The 25,928-nt window shown below is 35.3% G+C and overlaps 3 protein-coding genes across 3 annotated transcripts; 1 reads left to right on the top strand and 2 right to left on the bottom strand.

Moving 5' to 3' along the window:
- Positions 1 to 11,479: 11,479 nt before the first annotated feature.
- Positions 11,480 to 12,860, bottom strand: LOC139194767 (secreted RxLR effector protein 161-like). The gene is made up of 3 exons (XM_070819673.1): positions 12,794 to 12,860; positions 12,103 to 12,225; positions 11,480 to 11,856 (listed from the first exon to the last, which is right to left on the bottom strand). Exons 1-3 carry the CDS (start codon positions 12,858 to 12,860, stop codon positions 11,480 to 11,482), a joined length of 567 nt encoding a protein of 188 aa, XP_070675774.1.
- Positions 12,861 to 16,029: 3,169 nt separating this feature from the next.
- LOC139194271 (cell wall / vacuolar inhibitor of fructosidase 2-like) lies at positions 16,030 to 16,590 on the bottom strand. Its single transcript, XM_070818603.1, has one exon. It carries the CDS (start codon positions 16,588 to 16,590, stop codon positions 16,030 to 16,032), a length of 561 nt encoding a protein of 186 aa, XP_070674704.1.
- A 7,288-nt stretch (positions 16,591 to 23,878) lies between these two features.
- On the top strand, positions 23,879 to 25,552 carry LOC103407937 (alpha-1,3-arabinosyltransferase XAT3-like). Its single transcript, XM_008346814.4, has 3 exons — positions 23,879 to 24,040; positions 24,173 to 24,250; positions 24,387 to 25,552. Exons 1-3 carry the CDS (start codon positions 23,923 to 23,925, stop codon positions 25,550 to 25,552), a joined length of 1,362 nt encoding a protein of 453 aa, XP_008345036.4. The 5' UTR covers positions 23,879 to 23,922.
- Positions 25,553 to 25,928: the final 376 nt, after the last annotated feature.

Genomic DNA, 25,928 nt, shown 5'->3' on the forward strand with positions numbered 1-25,928 from the left:
CACCATTCATGATACACAAAATCACTTGACCTTCAATTTTTGTAGGTGTGGGCAAGGGTTGTTGAAGACATTGAGTGTAAGAAAGTTCTAGGTACAACTAGGAATAGATTTCTCACTTGTTCTCACAAAAATCCAGACTAAAATATTTGGCCAACTTTAAAAAGACTGTATAATCTTCATAAGATGTGTATAGAAGTTTCAGTATCTAACTAATAATTTGGGGAGAGAACTTGATGAACTTTCCTTTGATATACACCACATGGTCGTTTTTCAAAAACGTATGTGGAAAATTGCTATAAACTCCTTGGACGATAAACAAGTTGAAGTTCTTTGGAGGAGTATTCACTGCATGTTGGAGATATTTGTGGGAACATGATTTCTACCCCATGACACATAGCACCTTAGGGGGTGAAAAGGGCTAAAGTGCTAATAACCCATAAGGCGTAGTTTGACAGTCTTAGTCCAACATGCTAGACTTAAGCCTATTGAAAATGTTACTTCTCTTACTGGACCTGTATATCCTGGCTTGAAAGATAATCATATGATACATGATGTGAGCAAAATATACATGTGCACCATTCATGATACAAAAAATCACTTGAACATGGTGCGGGGTGATGATTCTTGAAAACATTGAGTGTAAGAAAGTTCCAGGTACATCTATGAACAAGTTTCTCACAAAAATCCAAACTGAAATGTTTGGCCGACTTCAGAAAGATTGTATAATCATCATCAGATATGTAGGGAAGCTTTGGTACCTAACTAATATTTGGGTAGAGAACTTGATGAACTTTCCTCTAACATATACCACATGATCGTTTTTAAAAAATGCATGTGGAAAGTTGCTATAGAATCCTTGGACAATAAACATGTTGGAAGTTATTTGGAGGAGTATACACTGCATGTTGGAGATATTTGTTGGACCATGATTTTCTGGCCCATGACACGTGGCACCTTGGGGTGAAAAGGGCCATAATGCCAATAGCTTAGGTGTAGTCCGACAATCTTAGTCCGACATTCTAGGCTTAAGCCCATTGAAGATGTTACTTGTCTTCTAAGTAAGGAAACCCTAGTTCAAGTCAAATTAGGATATCATGGGGATTAGGCAACGTAATCATAACACTAAGAGAATTGGATTCTCTCCTAAATATCTCTCAAATTAATTGGGATTACTTTTCCTACAAGGACTCTCAAGATGTCTATAAATACCCTTCCATCTACGCTTAGACACGTCCATGGAAACCTTATCTCTTAATGCCCTTCTAAAGGTTATTCATCATCCAACAATGCACTGGCACTCATACCTTCTCGCAACTCTAGATTGTTAGTGAAGTCTACTTTCCTTTTTGGAGCCATCATCCACTTACAAACCTTCTGATACAAGTCTGTATTTGACAGAGTCTGGAATCGCAAACTTCCCTGGACACGATCATCAATTACCTGTCCAATTAGCCTTTTGGTTGCCCTTAGATGATCTTTTTGTTGGAAATGTGCCCTAAAACCAATCATATGATGATACTTTACGGACATTTCAAATGTTAAACTAATCTAGTTTAACATATAAAGGGCAAAGATTATTGTTTGAGCCGTCTCATATAAATGTTATATGCTTAAACGATAAAGTCCAAGGAATATGTGATTGGGAGAATGCAATCTAATGAAGTTAGATTAATGAGACCATTCTTTCGTAGACACATCCTAAATGTTCCTGATCATAGGATTACCAATTGGGCATTGACAGTCCGTTAAGATCAGTACGTACTGTGTCTTCTCTCAGGGAGAGTGACTAGTCTCGAGTCATTGGTGTGTGTGACATCAAGACAAGTACGTAGGTGCTCAATAAGAGAATGAGTTCACTGAACGTGATCAACGAAGAGTTCTTATATTCCATGTCACATGAGAACTCATGGTTGGGATAATGCAAAGTAGTCCTTTGACCTGAGGCATCACAGTTGTCTTGTGGTTAAGTCCTTAATCTTTGATTATGTCTAATTCACCCCCTAGTGGTGTCACGGAATCGTTGGGGTTAAGCCACTTAGCTATGGAGACAAGTAAATGCGCAACAAGGGATCTCTAACCTTCAAACAGTTGAGGGAGAATACCCTATGATATGATTTGGAATCTCTGGCCAGAGTATGAATGAGATTAGGGAATGCGTTCCAAATCACATTCAAGGAAATCATATAAGCAAACGATTCACATTGGATAGTAGACATGAGTAAATAAACTATCATACCAAACAATGTGGTCAAGAGTATTAGATTAGAGAAGGACCGTATTGCATTTGTAATCCCGAACTGAATAGGTTCTCTATCCTCTTCTGATTAGCTTGGGTAACCATGACATGCTGCTAGGCGTCAACCATGGTTTGTGGAAGCCCTATACGTGTATAACCACTAAAGGGAGAATTGAAAATTGTTTCAATTCACAACCGATGTAAAATGGTTTTAATCGCCCACTGCCTCGCTAAAAGGAACCTAATGGATCGCACACCATAAAAGGTGGAGATTGAAGATTAAATGGAAATGAGTAAGAATTATTAAATGGTTTAATCATTTATTTATGGCAAGGATTAATTAATATGTTAATTAATCAAACGAATAAGTTCGTTAAAGACTTCGGGATAGTTTTGGACCTTAAGGCCCAATGGGCTTCGAACGTCAAGCCCATTAACTTAAGTTGTATGACAATTTAATGAATAAAGATTCATTAAGGCCCAAAAGCCCAAAACTCCCTAAATGGCCGGCCATATGTGTATGAATTAGGGTTTTGGTTGTTTAGGTCACTTAAATAAGTGACTATATAAATGACTTTATAGCCAAATATTCATTAATGTGATTAAGGGTTTATTTTGGGTGAAAATGGGTGAGAATTGTCTCTCCATTTTCTCTCTAAAGAGGCCAACACCTTGGAGGGTACATCTAGCAATCCTACTACTCCAAGGTCACTCATTTCTTCTACAATCAAACCTTGGTGAAGAGACTTAGAGGTTCTCAATTTTGGGAACTTGGAGAACCTATTCTTCCATCCAAATCCATGGATCTAAGAAGCAAGGAATGAAGGCCCTATCTCTTTGGGTGATTAGCCTTTGCTTATGCAAAGAGGAATCTACAAAGGTATTAATTTCAACTCACTTTGTTTTGAGTTGATTATTGGTTCACCAATCTACTAGGCTTTGAATTTCATGGGTAATGTTTTGTTTTTGAATGCATGCAAGCATGATTCCGCCTTTAATTTGTTAATTGCATGCTATATGATGTTATTCAAATGAACATGTTTTTCAAAATAAATCCTTCAAGTGGTATCAGAGCCTAGGTCTAGTAGTTGGTGAATCCTTTTGGGTTTTGTAGTTCATAAGTTTATGATTTAAAAGTTGTAATTGTTACAAGCTTTATTCTTGCTTCTTTGAATGTAAATTTTGTTTGAAAATTTGCCATCTCAAATGTTGTAGATGTAGTTCATATGAGCATGAATATTGGAGCTAAAATTTGGTGTCATGATTTTGGGGATTTTCGGCCAAATCCAAAGGGTGATTTTTTGGGTTCATGTTTGTCTTGTTAAAATTGTTTTAAGGTGACTTTTGGAACCCCTAAGTACCCTAGGATGTTAACACCATTTTGAATGGTGAAAATTTGAGTTTTATGGCTTGAAAACATTCATGGAGCTCTTATGGGTTTTCATGGATGTTCTTCATTGTTCTTGATGTTCTTGCCAAGAACAAAAAGGTTTTGTGTTTTGATTCAAAGTTTTGAATATTTCATAAAGTTTATGTTATATGTTTTTCAAATGATTTATCATGTATTTAAAGTGTTAAATATTTGTATAAATGATGATGGAAACATCAATCATCAAAACATATATTAATTTTATGAAAGTATTTAAAGTGTTAAATATTTGAATAAATGATGATGGAAACATCAATCATCAAAACATATATTAATTTTATGAAAGTATTTAAAGTGTTAAATATTTGTATAAATGATGATGGAAACATCAATCATCAAAACATATATTATTTTTATGAAAGGTGAAAGCACTACTTGATTGTTTTTGACAAAACTAATAAATCAAAACACCCATCACTCATTTTTATCCCTAAAAACCGGCCACCCTAATAAAATAGGGTATTTTTGGGGCTTTTATGCAATTACATAAAGTTTTGATACTTTTGTGTATTTGTACTTTGACCCGAAAGTTTACGTTTTGACGTTAAGGCCTAAAAACGCTAAAGGACAAATTGTTTTGCTCCTTTAATGAAGTTTTTGAATTTATTTAAATTTTGGGTTCTAGTTGTATTTACATGAAGTAGTGACTTTTGTGTTTTTACAAAGTGACCCCAAAAGTTTATGTTTTTCGCAATATGGCCCAAAAAGTTGTGGTTATTGCATGATGGCCCAAATAGGATGAGAACAAAATTGTTTTGTCTCTTTAAATGAGAATTGGATTTTCATTTTGTTTAGCTCCACTTAAATCAATTTTATGGATACAAAAACCAAATGAAAATGTTGCATTCAATTAATTAGTTAAAGCGTTAATTAATTAAAGGATGATTATGAACCTAAGCCTAATATAATTGAGCTATGTGAAAGGCGTTTCAAATTTGTTTGAACCATGAGAATGTGTAGATTAGATTTTGGTTGTAATTTGATTTGATCAAATGTTGTAAAAGGGCATAAGTCCTTCTTTACTTTAAGGTAATTTGTTTTATGCAAATGTTGTAATGAGCATAAGCTCATTCTTTACTTTGAAGTATTTCTTTCTTGCTTTATATGATATGCATGAAAATGAAGTAATTGGGTCCAACGCCCCTAAGACAACAAGCCTTAATGTGATTAAACGCGTAACTAAAATCAATCTCCATCCCTAGACCGAGATTCAACACAAGGCTCGTGTTGAATCTAAACAAAGGTTCATAGTCATCCTAAGGCCCTAAGGCAACTATATAGTCCATCAAATGAATGCAAACCTTATGTTAGTAGTAACATATACTCTTGCTTTAAAAACTGTTTTAAAAGCATAGTGGGAGTATTATGTACAACTAAAACAATCATATGGACCAATAGTTGTAATAGGACCAAAATTGTTTTAATAGAGATTAAAATGTATATTGAAATGTGATGAGACCTAAAACCCTCAACCAACCCAATATTAAGTTGAAAGCGTGAGAGTGCTTTGAACACTCTTTCGTGGCCTTCCACCGTGGTAGGCTCCAATCGTTTATGACTTGTACACCGCCTTCACCCTATAATGGGGAAGTACAAAGTGCATGCTTATACTCAGGAGGAGTCTATACGCATATGATGAGGTGAGTGTAGGCAACGAGTTTAGCCAACATGATATAATTCTGAGGCTATGCTTGAACCCCTACATGAACTAAGCATGGTGGGAATGACTTAACTAAGTGCAATGGAGCCAACATGATATAATTCTGAGGCAATCATTCTCTATAGGCCAAATAAGATAGGTACTTGCATTAGTTGCAAATGAGTAAGCGTACTCTCTCATTATCATTAACGCTAGCCAACATGATATAATTCTGAGGTGGGCTTGGTAATAGTGAGCCTCCCATAACCTACTAAGAGTTTCATCCAAAACTCTCGAATTCCAATGAGGGATATGGAATTTGCCAAAAATAGTGGGTGATGCTATTTGATTTAAAGACCCGAATCAAATGGCTTAAAATCAATCAATTTATATTCGTTATGTATTTGTTTACCAATATATTTGCATACGCTATCCAACACTTGACAAATAAAGCCGAATGTTTTAGTTTCCGGACTTGGTACCACAATCCCAAAGAATGTCTTAAAAAGGATTGCATATGTACCTAAGTAGTCTCATCCTCACAATCTTCCTATTGATAATGTATCATTAGAAGAATATGTTAGAAAAGGTCTATCATAAAGAGGACAACACTTTTAATGTCATAATTCTTCAATTACAAATTGTTGTATGAAGAAATAGGAGTTGCTTTGAACAACTCTTAGTCAATGCAAACACTTAGTGCTTGTTTCTTTGTTAAATGAACAAAGAACTTGAGAAGAAAGCACAAAGGCATGAATACATTATGTGCCATGATTCTTCACTTACAAATTGTTGTATGAAGAAATGAGAGTTGCCTTGTACAACTCTTAAAGGTTTGTAATTATGTTTAGAACATAATGGTTGGTTGACAAAAATAGTCCATTAACATGGACTTATGATGATTTTGAATCATAAAATGTTGAAGTGATAAACCACTTAACGAGACGGAAACTAGGCAAGGACTTCACCTTTGTTTCCCTATCCTAATGGTTCACTAAGTTTATGGTAAACTATGTAGTGAACAATAACCACATACTCTCCAAATTGTTTGATGTGTATAACACAATTGAAAAAGGTTTCAAGAGAGATAGTGGGAGTTTAGGGACCATGACTAATGTAGTCAAAGGTGAAAGTCAAATAAAGAAGATAAATAACTCCAAAGGAACAAACTTTCTTTATGAAAGGATGGACATTGGAAGGGGTATTTGCAAGAAATGTCTTGCAAGTGTCAAGAACACACCTTTCGAAGGTGTTGTAAATTGTTCTTGAATAGTTCAAAACAGTTGGTTCTTCTACTTGAATGTATGATTCCGGATTAGTAACTATGTTTTACAAATCGTTGTAAAAGTGTGACTAATAAGAAGTAGAAGATATATGAGAGAAGAAAAGGTGCTTCACATACGGAACGTGAATAAGATATAGATCTCTGCGAAAGCAGATAGTACTTACTTCCTCATATGAACTACCAAAGAAATTGGATTATAGTAATCTAATTGATTGTCTCTATAGTAGAGATAATATGGTAGTGTTAACTGTTTAGAAAATAATGATGCTTAAAACCCAAAAGGTTGCAAGGTAGTGACTAATCCCAACTAAAGTTGTGATACCTCTAAAAACATAAATTACGAGTTGGTCATAGATGGACGCTTTGGATCGTTAGATCCGGATCCAATACCTTCTTGTTAAAATTGTATGGAGGCGAAATGTTCGAATCTTTATTCTTTTGGAAAGAAGAAAGAATCACAAAGTTGTTGAGGTTAATTCACTTAGATGTTAGTGGCACTTGTCCACAACATAATACTACTCATGTTATATGACATTCACCGAAGATCACTCTCGGTTGGACTATAGTTTATTTTGAATAAACACAAGTCCGAATACTTTGCAAAAGGTTTCAAAGAATTCAAGAAATGTAAATAGATGAGTAAGATATCTAAAGTATTTACCTCCTTAGATTTGATCCAAGGAAAGGTAACACTTTAGATGAGTTTCCTTGAAAGATATCAAGGAAAATAGCATCATAAGATAATGTATTTCTCCATTAGGAGAAGAACGAACTCGAATAAGATTTAGTTCGTTAAATGTTATCTATTACCCATATATAGGATATATACTTCTAAAACAATATGATTGTCAATGAGAAGATCTTCCAATATTTTCATGACTCCATAAGATGTAGTTGGAAAAGAAAGACAAATCTTAAGCATGTTAAAGATTTGGGGTTGTGTGCTAATAAGCAATATTCGTTTGATAACAATCTTGTAGGATATCCTTAAAATAACTTTTGGATATCGCTTCTATAAACCAACTAACAAATGTTGTTTTGTTGGGAAGTTCATTGTAATCCTACAATGTGATTTGCCTAAGAGCAAATGAACGAGAGATAGAACTCAAAGAATGGGTTCTTTGAGAGACAAGGAAGTAATCAACAAATATAACAACCTAGTTCCTATACCACAAGCTCCAAGGTAGTCGATAAGAATGAAAATCCTTATGACTACATTGAGTGCATATACGATATATACTCAAGGAAATGGTAAAGTACCATTTGACTCGAAATAATGAAACCTTCATAGCTAATTGGTAGCTTAAGGTAACTACAATCAAAGAGAATGGTTGACTTTGAAGAAACCATCTTTGAGATAGGCTTGGTTTCAATTAATTCGAAGATTGCTAGCTACAACTAAAATGGTGATTCAATGTTTTGACATAATATGGGTTTCCGAAACCATTATTAAGATAGTCTTGATAATATATGTCCAAAACTATAAATCACAAGACATGTAAGTTGTAGAGATCCATCCATCATGGATCTTAGCAAGTTAGTGGGAGCTATTTGCATTTTATGAGGAAAAAGGTTCAAATCGTTTGATTTCTCATCAAGATGTAAATAAATCTTTTGTTTACGAGTTTTACAAAAGATTAGTGGGAGTTAATCATGTTCCTAAAATTTAAGTATATATGATATATTAATTTTGGAAATGAAAAGAATACTTCTTCGTTAAAGTTATGACTTTAATACATTATATGAAGATAGAATGTATATGGGAGATATAGTCTATATACATGGGATGGAAATCTATAATGATATATTTCATGATATAATTGGATTATATCAATCCCTAATAATAGACAATGGATGCTAGGAAGTTTCTCATATGATGATAAACTTCAATAAGAAGGACGATTCTAGTGAGACTAGCAAGTTGCCCTTCTCAAAGGGAACGTACCCTTTGACTCCCATAGAAATAATGCGTAAATTGAATCCTTTATGCATAAGCAGAAAGGTGATTTATGTATTTCATATTGTATGAAAAACATTGATATGAGTTGTACCTAGAACGGTACAAGACGATATCAGTGCAAGCCCAGGATCAGAACCGTGGCAACTGTCAAGTGAGTCCTTAAGTATTTAAGAAATACTAAAGGATAGATTCCTCAAAGAATGAGGAAGAATTAGAGTAACGTAATGGAAGCGTAAATGTATTAGATTATGAATCTAATCCATCATTGGATGTTTCTTCATTATGAATGAAGAGATAAACAAATATCTCTTTATTATGACTAAAGAGATATTTGGATGGAAACATTAAAGTAATGACTTTAGTGTGTTCCATTATGAATGCAAGATATATTGCCATATAGAAGTTTACAACAATGTTGTTTGGATGGGAAAGTTCATTTATGAACTCTCTATTCGATTCCAACCAGAAAGTGTATGACACTAATGGGGCGATAGCTCAAGCCTGGGAATCAAGGTCTCATCAAGATCCGAACACAAATGAGAGACTGAACCACATGATTGAGAATCATGTATAATGGTGACGTCGTTATTCTCAAGGTTGCTTCTATGGATAACACATATAGATATCCATTGTCTAGGCCTACTTTTCAGCCATTTATGAAATGACTACATAAGAGGTATCATCACTGATGACCAATGCTGATTGGCTCTAGTGCAAGTGGGAGATTGTTGGAAATGTGCCCTAAAACCAATCATATGATGATACTTTACGGACATTTCAAATGTTAAACTAATCTAGTTTAACATATAAAGGGCAAAGATTATTGTTTGAACCGTCTCATATAAATGTTATATGCTTAAACGATAAAGTCCAAGGAATATGTGATTGGGAGAATGCAATCTAATGAAGTTAGATTAATGAGACCATTCTTTCGTAGACACATCCTAAATGTTCCTGATCATAGGATTACCAATTGGGCATTGACAGTCCGTTAAGATCAGTACGTACTGTGTCTTCTCTCAGGGAGAGTGACTAGTATCGAGTCATTGGTGTGTGTGACATCAAGACAAGTACGTAGGTGCTCAATAAGAGAATGAGTTCACTGAACGTGATCAACGAAGAGTTCTTATATTCCATGTCACATGAGAACTCATGGTTGGGATAATGCAAAGTAGTCCTTTGACCTGAGGCATCACAGTTGTCTTGTGGTTAAGTCCTTAATCTTTGATTATGTCTAATTCACCCCCTAGGGGTGTCACGGCATCGTTGGGGTTAAGCCACTTAGCTATGGAGACAAGTAAATGCGCAACAAGGGATCTCTAACCTTCAAACAGTTGAGGGAGAATACTCTATGATATGATTTGGAATCTCTGGCCAGAGTATGAATGAGATTGGGGAATGCGTTCCAAATCACATTCAAGGAAATCATATAAGCAAACGATTCACATTGGATAGTAGACATGAGTAAATAAACTATCATACCAAACAATGTGGTCAAGAGTATTAGATTAGAGAAGGACCGTATTGCATTTGTAATCCCGAACTGAATAGGTTCTCTATCCTCTTCTGATTAGCTTGGGTAACCATGACATGCTGCTAGGCGTCAACCATGGTTTGTGGAAGCCCTATACGTGTATAACCACTAAAGGGAGAATTGAAAATTGTTTCAATTCACAATCGATGTAAAATGGTTTTAATCGCCCACTGCCTCGCTAAAAGGAACCTAATGGATCGCACACCATAAAAGGTGGAGATTGAAGATTAAATGGAAATGAGTAAGAATGATTAAATGGTTTAATCATTTATTTATGGCAAGGATTAATTAATATGTTAATTAATCAAACGAATAAGTTCGTTAAAGACTTCGGGATAGTTTTGGACCTTAAGGCCCAATGGGCTTCGAACGTCAAGCCCATTAACTTAAGTTGTATGACAATTTAATGAATAAAGATTCATTAAGGCCTAAAAGCCCAAAACTCCCTAAATGGCCGGCCATATGTGTATGAATTAGGGTTTTGGTTGTTTAGGTCACTTAAATAAGTGACTATATAAATGACTTTATAGCCAAATATTCATTAATGTGATTAAGGGTTTATTTTGGGTGAAAATGGGTGAGAATTGTCTCTCCATTTTCTCTCTAAAGAGGCCAACACCTTGGAGGGTACATCTAGCAATCCTACTACTCCAAGGTCACTCATTTCTTCTACAATCAAACCTTGGTGAAGAGACTTAGAGGTTCTCAATTTTGGGAACTTGGAGAACCTATTCTTCCATCCAAATCCATGGATCTAAGAAGCAAGGAATGAAGGCCCTATCTCTTTGGGTGATTAGCCTTTGCTTATGCAAAGAGGAATCTACAAAGGTATTAATTTCAACTCACTTTGTTTTGAGTTGATTATTGGTTCACCAAACTACTAGGTTTTGAATTTCATGGTAATGTTTTGTTTTTTGAGTGCATGCAAGCATGATTCCGCCTTTAATTGTTAATTGCATGCTATATGATGTTGCTCAAATGAACATGTTTTTCAAAATAAATCCTTCACTTTTCCCATGGTGTGATGGTGAGGCCATTTGGTTTGTTTTTTTGGTTACACACACAAACTAGACCAAAGGAAAATAGGAAACATGAAAGAGGAAGCTGCAACCGATTGAGAAAGTGAATAGCCTAGGGTTTCTTCCCTTGGAGATGTCGAAGTATCTATACTTCATGATGGACAACCCTGATCGTTTCTTGTCAAAATGTCCAAGAATCTGTAGGAGAACTTAATGAACAGAACCCCACCGTCGTTGAAAATGGTTGATTAGTATTGGTAGATCAAATAACATATACACGGAGTCTAGAATAAACTATATCTTATGAGTATATTTTCTTGTAACCAAACAATGATGATAAAATGTCTATCCACCTCAACATGTTTCGTACGATCATGCTAAACTGGATTATTAGCTATTTCTCTCGCAACTTGATTATCATAATACAACAGCATAGCTCCATGTGGTTTGAACCCAATCTCAGTCAGGAGGATTCTTAGCCACAACAATTCACAAATCCCATGTGCCATACCACGGTATTTGGCCTCTGCAGTGGATCTAGCAACCACATTTTGCTTCTTGCTCCTCCAAGTTACAAGATTACCTCCAACAAATGTAAAGTACCCTGATGTAGAGCGTCTATCAGTAATGTTTCCAGCCCAACCAGCATCTGTGTATCCTTTTACCTCTAAATGCCCATGTTTCCTGAGAATCAACCCTTTTCCAGGTACACCTTTCAAATTACTCAAAATCCGCATTACTGCAGCCATGTGATCTTCACGAGGGGAATGAATGAATTGACTTACCACACTTACAGCATACGCAATATATGGCCTTGTGAGAGACAAGTAAATCAATCTTCCTACTAGCCTCTAGTACCTTTCTCTATTTGTTGGGACTTAGTCAGGATAAATTGCTAGATGATGATTCTGAACTATAAGCGTTTCTGCTGGTTTACACGCCAGCATCCCTGTCTCAGACAAAATATCCAAAACATACTTCTGTTGTCATAAGTAAATACCCTCACAAGAATGAGCAACTTCAATTCCCAAGAAGTACTTTAAGCCTCCTAAGTCTTTCATCTCAGACTCCGAAGAGAGATACCCCTGTAGTCTTTTTATCTCTTCAACATCATCACCAGTAACTACCATATCATCCACATAAATTATTAACAAGGTAACCTTACCTTCTCTACGTTTAATAAACAAAGTGTGATTCGTATTTCCTTGTCAGTAACCATATTTCTTCATTGCCATCGTGAATTTCCCAAACCACGCCTTAGGTGACTGTTTGAGTCTATAAAGAGCTTTTCGCAACCTACACACTTTGCCCACTCTGTTCGGCACTTCATACTCTAGTAGAAGCTCCATGTAAACTTCTTCTTCTAGGTCTTCATCCATCACAACAACCTTTTCTCTTCTTTTGTTTGATTTCATAGCTTTGAAGTTTACAAAGACCGCGGTTTGTTTTTTCTGTTTCTAACGTAGTCTATGGTTTAGACTGTGAGGGGGTGTTTGTTTGACCTTCTTAGATGGGACTAGACTGGACTACACTAATTGGTAGTGTAGTCTGATGTTTGGTATGGATAAGGATTAAGTTTAATGGGATTAGATCTGACTCGCACAGATTAAAGCCCTCGCTAGGAGTTCTTAGCGGAGCACCCAAAAAACGCCCAGATTCGTAAGACCGCATGCGCTCCTGCGAGGGAGAACCTCGCTCATCCTGCGAGAGAGTGTCGTCGACGGCCTCCTCCCTCATCGTCGTCCTTCTCATCCTCATCTCTGCGTCCTGCTCGCCCTCATCTGCTCCTCTTGTCTGGTAAACTTCGAATCTGAATTATTTCTTTGATTTGTTTTGCAAATTGTGATATTACTAGGCTTTATTTGATTTAGGTATTTTGGGTTTGAGAAATTTTCAATAATAGACCTCTGCACTGAACAAGTTAAGGTTTTGATTTTTAGGGTCAAATTGAGATTAGAATTTGGGGTTTTCTGATTTTATGCCATTTTCAGTCCCAAAATGATGATAATCATCATGAAATTGATGTTGTAAGGGCGGATGCAAAACCTTATATCTATAATTTAGGTCTAATTTCAACAGATTTTGGCATCAGGTTTAACTAAAGTTTTTGGATTTTGGTATTGGGTTTGAGAAATGAGTTGAGTTGAATCCTATACATTATATAGTTTTCCTTCTTTCTTTGATAGTGAGAGGAATCGCATCCTACATGGTCATGCACCAGTGTTTTCACTTTATGGCAAACTAAGTATACAACAAGCCAACGGTTGTGCAAACATTGACTGCTACTTATAATACTTATTCATGATTTGAATAATCAGCTGCCAAATCTAGCCAAAACTTACTGCAACGGTGTGTATGTATATTTTTTTTAATATATACGTATTCATGTTTTTGAACACCACAAACAGCTACTTTCAATTCACCCAACCCCAACTTTCTTCTTTATCTCCATGTTATATTTTAGGTTTTTTAAATGGTTTATCAGCGATGGCCTACTCATAATGTTTGATATGCCTAATTCTGTTCTCTACATAAGGTAACTTGTTGCCTTACATGATGTGTGATGTCTTCTTCCTTTTGCCTTCTGAGTTCTAGTCATAATGTTTGAGATGCCTAATTTTGTGGTGCACTTGTACACAATGCATGAGTTTTATGGGAATTAGATTTTCATATGTTGGCTAGGAAGGCATACATGGTAGTTTGAAAGGTAATGTACCAAACAATATGTAAGCAAGGATGAAGATGTCAGGATTGGTTGAAATCAGTTTTGACCATTAAATATAGGTTGGACAGCTCGGAATCAACATTTGAAGGTTGAGTTGGTTGAATATGAACATTTGACAGCCTTGCACTTGTAATTATTATGAGTAATGATAACATAGAGTGAGACGTATGTGATTAATGAAAGATAAGATTCTAAACCTTGCATGCAGTGGTAATTACTTCTTCCATGGCTTTAGAATAGAGAGTACGATGATCAATGCAATAATCATGAGCAAGATTATGGAAATCATCATGCATTTTCTTGACTTCTTTTGCAAGCTCTTTGCATCTTGTAGGGCAACATTCTATAAGAGGAATCCCATTTAGTAATTACTTCTTCCTAACTTTTGTTCTTGTGTAATGTCTCATAAACTTTTGTTCTTATGTAATGTAGGGCAACATTCTGATATCTTGAGTGATTCAACACTCCCTTTGGAGCGCCGTTCCTTCGTGCACAGCGATTCAACACACACTTTCCGATGCCGTTTTATCCTCTTCTCCAAGCTCTTTCTTTTGCATATTGTTAATAGAGGATGTTGTATAATTACTAGTATATATATGTATAAATGCACATAATTAGACAAAACAAAATTTCCATACACATGATTATTGTTATTACTAGCCTAGGAATGCATAAATTGTTCATGATCTCTTCCTTTTGCATATTGTTACTACTTTTCTTCAAACTAGGTGGAGCAAGCCAATTTACGTGCTAGGAATCCAAATGTATCAATGATCAATGCGCAGCTATCCATTTGTCATTGTGCCTCGTATCATTGTGGTCTTGGGATTGAGTGCAATTGTCATGGTGTGGACTGAAATTGGCTTATACATATAAGAGCAATTCCAAGTAATTATTTCACAATTGAGTAAAAAACTGAACTTGTCAGACATAATTTTCATTCTACTCAAATACAAGTATAAACCAACACCTTTAACTTCAATCTACAACTTTAAACCAAAGGTGAATAATTAAGAAAAGCATCCTACACCCTGTCGATTGTTGGGAGAACACTTTGTTATATTCATGTTTGGAACAATGCTACTCTTGAATCATGTATGTTTCTTTCATTGGTAGGAAAATTTGGTTTTATATTTTTATTGAGTCTCACTCTAATCCAATATTATTAATTTTAATAATTTTAATAATATCTTTAATAATAAAAAAAAGAAATAAAAATAGAACAATAATGTAGTCCTAGTCTGAGCAAACAACAAACTGGTGACAATACTATTTTCATTATCCTGCTTGTTAGTCCGACACTACACCAAACGCTTCGCTAAGCTAGTCCAGCTTAGTCTAGTCGAGGCCAGTCCAGCTTAGTCCATGCAGCTAGTCTAGTCCGAAACAGTCCGATGAAACAAACGCACCCTGAGAGAGTTTGCTGACTGTTGAAGGCAGGCCGAACTTGCTCTTGATACCAAGATAGAATTCTAGGGTTTTCATGAATATTGATCTAATTTATTCTTCTCACATAGAGGAATATATATAAGCTTACACAATCTCCTACAAACTAGGAAACAAGTATCCTAAATATACTAGGATATCTATTACATAATCTCATACCTAAAATATCCCTGCATTCCTTATTTCCCAAAGGTTGACTCACGGCAACATGAGATACTCTCATCACTGCGACAATTCAATGAGCGAGCCAACTTCGTCCCTGAACTCAAGTCTTCCCCTTGACCCATGTATCCTATCAAGGGAAGGGTAATCGACGGGACTAGACTTTACATCTCTTTCTTGCCAATTGGCTTTTTCTTCGTATTATTGTGTACCCAAAACTCATTGAGAACTGAACGCAGTAGAAAAGTGGAGAAAAAAAAAATCCGAACCTTAAAACTCAAAAGTGTAATTGTATCAGTATGAATGTGACTCCTTGTTGTCCTTAATGCGTTGCGGTCATTTGAACAGCCAATAGCATATTGTGTTCTTAAGATTTTAACGTGCAGTATATCTGGGTGTATGTGTGTATGGACAGCCAAAAGAGTAACACAGAAGGATTCAATATTAAAACAGCTTTCTGTTTTCTTACATTCATTTTTCTTTATGTTCTTTTCTTTAACCAATTAAATATATAGTAATCATATGTATATTATTTAGCATGTAAGTAATACATATTAAATTTAATACATTGTTCGTGTATCTTTTCTAGATATTTCATAATTGGGAAGTAATAAGGAATGCGACATCCCTACATAACATGGTCAAAAAGTTTGTAGAAGATACTAAATCAGGAAGTTCAATTTCAGCAGAGCTCAATGCGTTTTCGCAATGAACAATTTCGTCTTGTACTTGTGTGAGTATTTGGGAGACCGATTTGTCATTATCTTTGATCCCTCGCACTGAAAAGGCAAAACCGTCTACTGCAAAATCATATGAATCTGCACATTGTTTTACTGCTTCGAAGCCCTTAGCAATACCCTTGTCGGTGGTGTTGAGCGCATTGACAAAGAAAGCTTTGCTTTGTTGTGCATTTGTTAGTGCTAATTTAACAATGGCTGTATCAAGATCTTTGAGATTAGATGCTAATCGAGTTGGATTATCTTTCCAAAGAGATTTTACACATTGATTGTAGTTGTAGCCGAATCGGTCTTGGGTTTGCTTGCAAACACTATTAATTAATGAAGACGCTGTTGCATTTGCAAATGGTGTTGGAGACGATGAGAAACATAAAAGCAAGAATGCAACGAAAGTTGCATATCCAATTGAGGAGTCCATTGCTCAAGGTTTATGTTTCTTAAATTGATGCTAAAGTGATCACAAATTATTTGTTTGATTTAAGCAATGGATGAATGGAGATCATATTTATAATTAAACAACTCAATGAGGGGGTACAGGTCTAAATTTAGGAGCGCATAAGGTGAAGAAACCCATTTCTTTTGACGTGTTTAGTTTTCTGTTCCCTTGGTTTTTGCTCTTTCTCTTACGTACTAAATAATAATGCATTGGATGCAAACCACCTAACTTATTCTAGTTTAATTAACCAACTCCTCCTTTCTAGAAACTCCAACATAACCAAAAGTGATGCATGCTTATCAAAAGGATTTCTTTCATTACATTGCAAGGATTAATTTAAGCCGTTTCGTTTATTTTTTTATTTTTATTTTTTATTTTTTTTTAACAACAAAATTCACATTGATAGTGTTAAAGGAGTCTCTTTTAGCTTATTTCGTATTGTTTGGTTAGCAACTTGAGAGGCTCAAGCCTTATTAAGCGCAGTTACGATAGGCGACCTATGGGATTGGGGACATGGACCTAGATCTAACAATTTCTTACACAACATATTAACACGACACGTAAACGACACAAAAATAATGGGTTTCGGGTGTTAGATTTATGTCAACAATCTGTGATAAATTTATATATGCTAATAAATAAATAGTGTATGAACAATGAACTAATATTAAATAGAAATATTGAAGATCGAGACTTGTGTACCGTAATGTCCTTGAAACAAAAATTTCGCACCTACTCAGTGCTTGTAGCTCTCCGGACGTCTGTTTCACCAGAATTCAACGATCAAGTTAGAATTTCAGCACCGGAAAACTTAACTTCTGGCGAATTTCCTTGTGGTACTCTCAGTAAGAATGCTATGGATTATAGAAGGAGATTTATGTTTTATGTGTTCTAAATGTCATGCAGACGGATGTATATATAGTGGGATTATGCCTATTCGCAACAGGTATAAGAATGAGATGTGAATGTTGTGAGACATCTCTTCAGATGGGGTGCAGTGCTCTTTGCGTTTTTCATTGACTTCAGACTTCATTTGAAAAGATGAGTCTGTTCAAATAAAAATTCATTTAATTAAATTTGAAAGCCCAACCCCAAGGGTGAGCCCAATTGTATTCTCTAGGCCTATTACTCCAATCACTCTTTATAAAGGACAAAGCCTTATAAAGTGATGAAATCTTTTGGGAATGGCGAATGTGGGACAAAGAAATTTCTACTTAAACTACTCAAATTTCCAACATCAGGTCAACATGATAACTAATTGGGTCGTTATTGAGTCAAACGATAAGGACTTGTTATTAACTGGTCCTTTACACATTTACACGAGAGTGACATGCAGGTAACTTGTTTCGATACGTTAAGAAAAAAATTATTTGATGATTTTAATTTTTTAACTACTAAAAACACTTACTATAAAATACAATAGCCATAGAGCATATGTATATATGTATATTAATATGTATTATTATATTGTTATTCTATATAAATTTTAAATTTTAAATTTTGTTTATTTATTTATTTTTATAGTATACTATAGGCAAATAGTGAGATTAAAAAATTATAAAACATATTAAACATAAAAATATCAAATAATTTAAAAATACCAAAGACATTAAAAATAAAAATATTAAGTAATTTAAAAATACCAAACACATTTGAATGGTTTACGATGTTTGGTTTATGCTTAGTTTATGTGGAAGAGAGTGTTATAATGTGGAAAGCATTAATGAAAACATCGTCAATATAACTCTTGAAGACAATATCTCAAGACAAAGTTCCAATACCATTTCCTTGATGATTGATGAAAATTTTATTTTTACAAACGTGCAAGGTTTCTCAACTTTGAAACGCAACTCTCTTCATTTTGCATATCTTTAAACATTTGATATTTTGTAGTAATGTACTAATGTTTTTTCATTGGGCTCTTATTTTGGGAGTATATAATACTCGAAAGTCAAATGTTTTTTATTTATTTTATGTTTTGAAGTAATATTTATGTGACAACGTGATATGCATATACTAATTTAGTATTATGTTTTTCATTTTTTTGAGTCAAATTATGTTTTTTATTTTCATTATTTATTGATTTAAAATATATTTTCTTTAACTGGTAATGGGTCAGATCATATTACTTGATAATATTAACGGGTCGATTCAGGTCGAGTCATATTACCCGTTTACTTTAACAGGTCTTACACGACATGACCTGTTAAGATATCGGGTATGTCACGAAAGCGACACGAATGCCAGGTCTAAATAATTCACATATAGGTAGCAATTAGTAAGCAATTTACATAGACAAATATAATTAGACAGATTAAATAAAATAAAAATTAAATACTCGTCTATTTGGGACGAATAATTTGATCTTCATGGCACTTGATTTGTATAAGATTTCAGATTAAAACGTATAAATTCACTGTCCTTAAGATTATATAGCAGGGTATGCTTTCCTACCCTCTATGTAGAAAAGCATGATATCTTCATAAGCACACATTCGCAATACTTATGTCAATTGAAGAACTCAATTCTTTCCTTTGACATTGGCAACTATATGTTCAATGACAAAATAAATAGAGCTTTTTATATAGAACAATGTTGGAAAACGCAAGTTCGACAACGTTACAATAGATGGCTAGAGCATTTAACAATTTATTACAATAGAATTTATAACAAGGATTATTAATAGGAAGGAATGACGTTTCACAAGGTATAACTCCCACACTTGACTTCAATCATAAAATAAATGGAATGAATTAGCTAGCAACATATTTGGTTGTAAATGAAGATTTACTGCAGGTACACTGATGAGTCAATATTATATTATATATTTTACCCTATTTTTAGTATAATTTGGTAATTATTTTGGTAGAATTTTGATATTTTGTTTTATATTTTCAATATAGAACATTCGACTTCCTCTAGAGCAAAACTTGATCAAACGGATGAATTTGTTATTCAAATTGGAGGACGTTCGTGTGTCTCTTGAAATGTTTGTATCAAAGTTTGAGATTTTTTTACTAAGCGGTTATTGTCTGGCGATTTATTAAAGAATCAGTGCGCGTTGCTGGAAAATGATGTTTCTAGGCTTAACCTGCGTTTTTGGAGCCCAAAATGACCTCATATGGGTTTGTGGCCTTCTGGAGAAGTGTTTAAAATAGTCCAAGCTTTAAATCCAGCTATATTGGGCCAGTTTTGGAGCTAATTTGGGTCTATAACGTGGCTGTGCAGATTTCTAGGCGAATTTAACAAGTCAATTTAGGATTATGTTCTAGGCGAATTTACCAAGATTTAAATCCAGCTATTTCTTTAATTGTTTTTAATTAAATTCGTTTTTAATAGTTTAGGTCATAAAATCAACCTCTTCCAATCTTTATTTTCATATAATTAACTAGGATTAGGGTTTTTCATAAATTGTTTTAAATAATCCCAGCGGAAAACGACCTTGCTTGAGCTGTTTATACTACAACAACCTTGTTCTCTTGCAAGTATTTTTAAGTGTTTTTATCCCTACTTTTGAAGGTGGTAAAAATCTTATCATACACCATCTTCTATTGATATAAATGAAAATGCAAGATAAGGCAATGATGACGAAAAGAAACGCGTGAGAAGAAAAGAAACAATAATCATAAAAAGGAGGAATTGCAATGCAGGAACCATTCGATATTAATTAGTCTGACCTTATAGTGTGTCATTCATTAGTATTTACTATCACTTTGAATCTCATGTTTTTTGGGTTACAAGACAAAGGCATGTATCTAAAGTGAGAATACTTCACAATTATGCAGCCTTATGTTCCACACTCATTCACGACCTCCTCATTTTGCTGCTTCTATATCACAACCCCAAGCACAACGTACCCAAGTTGATGCTTCTACATCACTGGTTCAGCCTTACTCAGTCAGTACAAATGACAATAGGCTTAGGTACAAGGCTCCAATCAAACGAGGAAGGCCATGGAAAGTGTAGTTGATCAGAATGTGTCATCTGTGTTTTGAACAGAACATTGATGATCTTGTTTTGTTAACTAAAACCTTATTTTGCTTGCGTTTGGTTGAGTGGAATTGCTCTTGTTCATATTATTATTTGTCAAAGAGAAAACAAATATGGTAATACCTGCTCGAAGAAAAAGAGTAATTTCGCTATTCATGAAGGCAATCACGCCATATGCTAATTCTAATACCAGGGGCTCTTGTTCATACTATTATTTGTCAAAGAGAAAAAATATGGTAATACCTGCTCCAAGGAAAAGAGTAATTTCGCTATTCATGAAGGCAATCACGCCATATGCTAATTCTAATACCAGGGCATGTGTGGATTGAAAAGAAGGAAAAAATAAAAGGGAGTTTTAATGAAAAGAGCTTGGGTCAACAAATATTTAACCAAAAACCATCCCAAAATGTTATTTAACCAAAATGGCTCAAAGTTTAATAAAAAATCATCCAAAATTATTGTCCACATGTCAAACTTACAAGCACAACCCGCTACAAATCTACATTTCCGAAAATACCCCTGAATGATTTAATATTGTCCTGACTCTTCACCAACCTCAACCCAGCACGAAACAGTCATAATAACTCTCTGTCTTCCTATCAAATTGAATTCCCTCATTTCAAAAACAACCAAATCAAAGTTCAAAAAGGAAGCATTCATCGGAACAAAGTTACCAGCGAAAAAGTGTCTAGAAAAAAAAAAGAACCAAAACATAAAATTGTTTCTGGAGAACCCAAAACATAACACTGTTTCTGAAAAAAAAAAAAATTAGATACAATGTTTGTTTTGTCTGTGCACAAATAACCACTGTATCTGGAAAGAAAAGAATCAAAATCCAGAAATAGCGACTTAAATTTTAGAAACAGTAACTTAGATTCCAAAAACAGTTTATGTTTTAACCTTTGATTGTTTCCTTTCATTCATGCATCAGTTGATTATATTCAAGAAACAGGGTGCTTATTTTGCTTTGAATCCAAATACAATGAATTTCACTATTTCTTTTCTAGCTTATATTTAAGAAACAATGTCTATATCTTTAAAGTTCCAAAAGCAAAAATTTTCACTCTCTCTCTCTAAAAAACCCCTCGCAGAAAACCCTTCCACCGCCGGCCTCTAGCTCCTGCTTGGGGCCGGTGGCTGCTACCCTTTCAATTTCTGTGTTATCCTCCTCCCCTTTTTCTTCCTCGCTCGACTATGGTCCCGGTTCCCGTTGTGGTTGGAGATCTATCTCCAGGGGCTTTATCCCTCCTCGCAAATACGATCGCCCCGACCCTCTTCTTGGATCGGTGGAGCAACCAGCCATCTAGTGGTGGTATGGACGGAACTCTGTTTCCGGGTTTTGTGCCCTTGTTTCAAGGTATTATTCCGTTGATTTGGGGTTTGTGGGATCAGATTTGGGGTTCGTGGGGTCGACTTTGGGGTTCTACTCTCAATCAACTCCAATACTTCGAATCTGCTCTCAAATTCCACTCCTGTTTTGGGGGATTTCATCTCATCTCTTGTATGCTGCTTCTGGTCAGAGACAACTATATGTTGTCACCCCTACAAAGGTCTGGTATCTGTTTAGAATGGTGTTTACACCACCTGACCTTTTTGGTTACAGCTTGGTTCTGGGTACTCATTTGTGTTTGTGTTCGTCTGAGGACCGAAGGTGTGGCGTTCGAGAAGGTTTGGGATATTCCTGATCTGCAGGTGGGGTTTCTTTTCTACATCTTTGAAGCTTTGATGGGTTTTTGTATTGCTCTATGCGGTGGTATCTCACAGGTGTTCCGTTCGCCGGGCGTCTCCATCTTTTCGGCGGCGGTTGTGGCGGCGTGTGTTTCTCGGCTTAGGGTTATCAGGTTTTGTAGAGGGGTCACTTTTGGGCCTCTTCGGGTGGACTCTGGCTTTTGGGCCGAGCCATATCTTATGTAATTTTTTGTTTATTAGGTATAATTGAGAACCTTTACTCATGCGATCAATGCATATGTGGCGTCTCTTTTGTACCTCCCTCAGTTATGAGGTTGTTGTCTTTGTACTGTGTCCGTTTGGACTTTGTTATATAAGTCCTCCTTGACCAAAAAAAGAAACAATGTCTATTTCATTTAGATCCAGAAACAGTAACTTAGATTCCAAAAACAATTTATTTTTACAATCCAGAAACAATGATCCGTCGTTATTATTGAATAGCATGCAGATCTCAAATTCATCTTCTGGAAAAACAAATGATGAACTCCACTGACGAAGAAAAATTGAAAAATTATACCCCGAATACACTATGAATAATAACGACGATCACATTTCAACGAAATAATACAAAATATAAATTAAATAGCATGAGGATCTATATTTTTGTTTCAAAGAAAAAGAAGAAGGTCTGCAAAACAACGATAAACTCCATTAGCGACGAAAATCTGGAACTCAACCCAAAAAAGTTAGGGGTAAAATCAACAAATCATAATTTATTATAATTGGATCATTTTTAGTTGGACTATTTTAATATGGGCCTTGTACTAATCATTAAACAAAACTTATAACATGGTTTTTTATTAAAACTAAAATTTTTCAAGTCGTTTTCATTAGTTTTCCTAAAATAAAATGGAGAATATGAGTTGGTGGAAAGAAAGAGAGGGAAAGTTTTTGTTATATTTTATTTTCCAGTTTTTCAATTATTTTTAAGAGTGAAACGACTTACCTACCCTTACATATTGTGCATGTTCTTCCATTTACTCAATTGGGATGAAATATATGAAAAACTGAAATTGGCTAAAAGAATTAGTTTGAGTTCCTAGTTTTCTAATACAAAAGTTTAGGAGAAAAATTAAAAGCTAAGTGAAAGTTCAGGAATCGGCAATTTACTCAATTAAATAAACCAAAAGAAAAAGAGGCAGAGGCATCAATGACAGTGTTCCCAAAGAAGATGATTGAACCATTAAGCCACATGACCGGTTGGTCTAGATCACAAAGGCGCCAGTTACTCGGAGGAGGTCTTATGCTGGACTCACGCAAATTATGTTTATCAAAATTAAAATATTCATTAAGCAATTATAAAAATAGGGGCTAACGATCATTACGTAAACAAATATTATGTTTATATGACTCCAGCAAACGTTACCAAAAACTGGTTCTGCAAATACTACAGTGCAGCTCACGTTGCGCTATCTCTGAATTAAATATATCAAATTTAATATAAACAACTAGGAATAAACAAAGTTGATGGCTGCATCATAACAAACTGAGAGGAAAAAAATATTGCCGAGTCTTTGGATACTAATTTCTAAATTGTCTTCTTGTTTTTTTTTATACATGACTTGAAAATTTTGAGGAGTTTTGGATCATAGATCGATGATGGCGAAGGACTCAAAAACTGGGGTGGTTGGTACAACAATTTCAATGATTTTCTTGCTTACAATTGGTTTGCTTTATGCTGCATTCACCCCCAATATTAATCCCTTTGAAACATGTAAGTTTTCTTAACTTTCGATTTAGTTTAGTCACATTTCGTTAATTAAGCGAAGGTAATGGTTGTGATTAAGATTATCCTTGTTTATCAGTAGCCATGATTTCACTAATTTTTTTAGTTTTGAAATTGAAGGGATGCACACCAGAAAAGATGACGAAGTCTTTGGAGTGGAAGAGCCTCTCAATTCTTTCTTCAAAAGACTAGTTAAAGGTTTCTTTTTCGTTCATTACCATTCTGATTATGTACTTATTTTTTCACGAATCAGACGCAAAACATGGGGTGCTGAATTAAAATGCTTTTAACCACTTGAGCTACCATTATGGTAATGTGAGATTATGAACTGCAGGGGTAGATCGAATTCAACTCGAAACCACAGGGTTGTCTTGCCACTCTGACGTTCACTCGGAAGTGTGCGTGGCTAATAGACCAGTTATAGTTGACAAGAGTGCTTTAACAGTTTATGTACCTTCAAATGAAGCCCAAGTTGAATACAAGGTTCAGCCATATGCAAGGAAAGAAGATGGGATTGCAATGAAGGCTGTCACACCAGTGCAAATACTACATGGAAACATTAGTACTCCTCCGGCTTGCAATTTTTCTTACAACATCCCAGCTATGATATTCTCTTCTGGTGGCTTCACCGGAAACCTATTTCACGAATTCAATGAGATCATCATCCCCTTGTTCATCATGTCACGCGGCTTTCGATCCCAGCTTCAGTTTGTCATAACTGATTTTAAGCCATGGTGGGTTAGCAAGTACGAACGAATTCTATCATCGTTGTCCAGTTATGATGTGATAAATTCAGTTGAGAAAGAAGGTGTTCACTGCTATCCTGGAGCTGTCATAGGCCTTAAGTTTCATGACAACTTAGCGCTAAATTCTTCTGACATTCCAGGAGGGTACTCCATGTTTGACTTCAAGCAGTTCCTAAGAGAATCATACATGCTGAAAATGAAGGATGTCTCAAATCAGATGGGGAAAAAACCAGTGCTCGTTCTTATATCTCGTTGCAAAACAAGGAAGTTTTTGAATGAAGATAAGTTGGTGGAAATGATGGAAAAATTAGGCTTTCAGGTTATCGCTGCAACGCCTAACCAGACATCTAATTTGGACACATTTTCGGGCTTAGTGAACTCGTGCAGTGTCATGGTTGGAGCTCACGGTGCCGGCCTTACAAATGCACTGTTCTTGCCAGCTGGGGCAGTGTTAGTGCAAGTGGTACCGCTAGGCCTAGATTGGCCGTCAGCTAACTATTATGGTGGACCGGCGAGTGAAATGGGGCTGAATTACTTGGAATACAAGATTAAACCAGAGGAGAGTTCACTGATTGATGACTATGGTCCAGATCACCCTGTCATCACGGATCCCATGTCTATTTCCTTGAAGGGCTATCGGGCTTCCAGGGCTGTGTACGTTGATGGACAGAATCTGAAGGTTAACTTGGTGAGGTTCCGAGAAACACTCGTTGAAGCTATGAAACTTGTTGGAGGCTCCACTCCTTCAAATTAAAGAACGAAACATTGTAGTACTTGGTAGAATTCAACTGTTTGCAAATATGTATCAAATGTTGATAGCAATTTATTGTAAGTAGCTTCCAGTCAGGCTCAAGTTCTAAGCAGCCATATTTGGGCATGAAAACACAACAACTTCCTACAACTTAGTAACTGATATAACAGAAATATAGTTAGAAGAGTATTATTGTAATTGGAATATATGGCTATATAAGGGATTGTATGACTATCATTTCCTTAAGTTCATTTGTACACATTTTCTCTAATCAATTAATACAATCTATTTTGTTTCTCTTTACCAATTCTTTCTCTTCCTCTGTACCAATCTTCATCTTTTGCAATGTAGTTAATATGGTATCAGAGCCACCAGGCTC

Source organism: Malus domestica, chromosome 03 (genome assembly GCF_042453785.1).
Source record: "Malus domestica chromosome 03, GDT2T_hap1".
Lineage (NCBI taxonomy): Eukaryota > Viridiplantae > Streptophyta > Magnoliopsida > Rosales > Rosaceae > Malus > Malus domestica.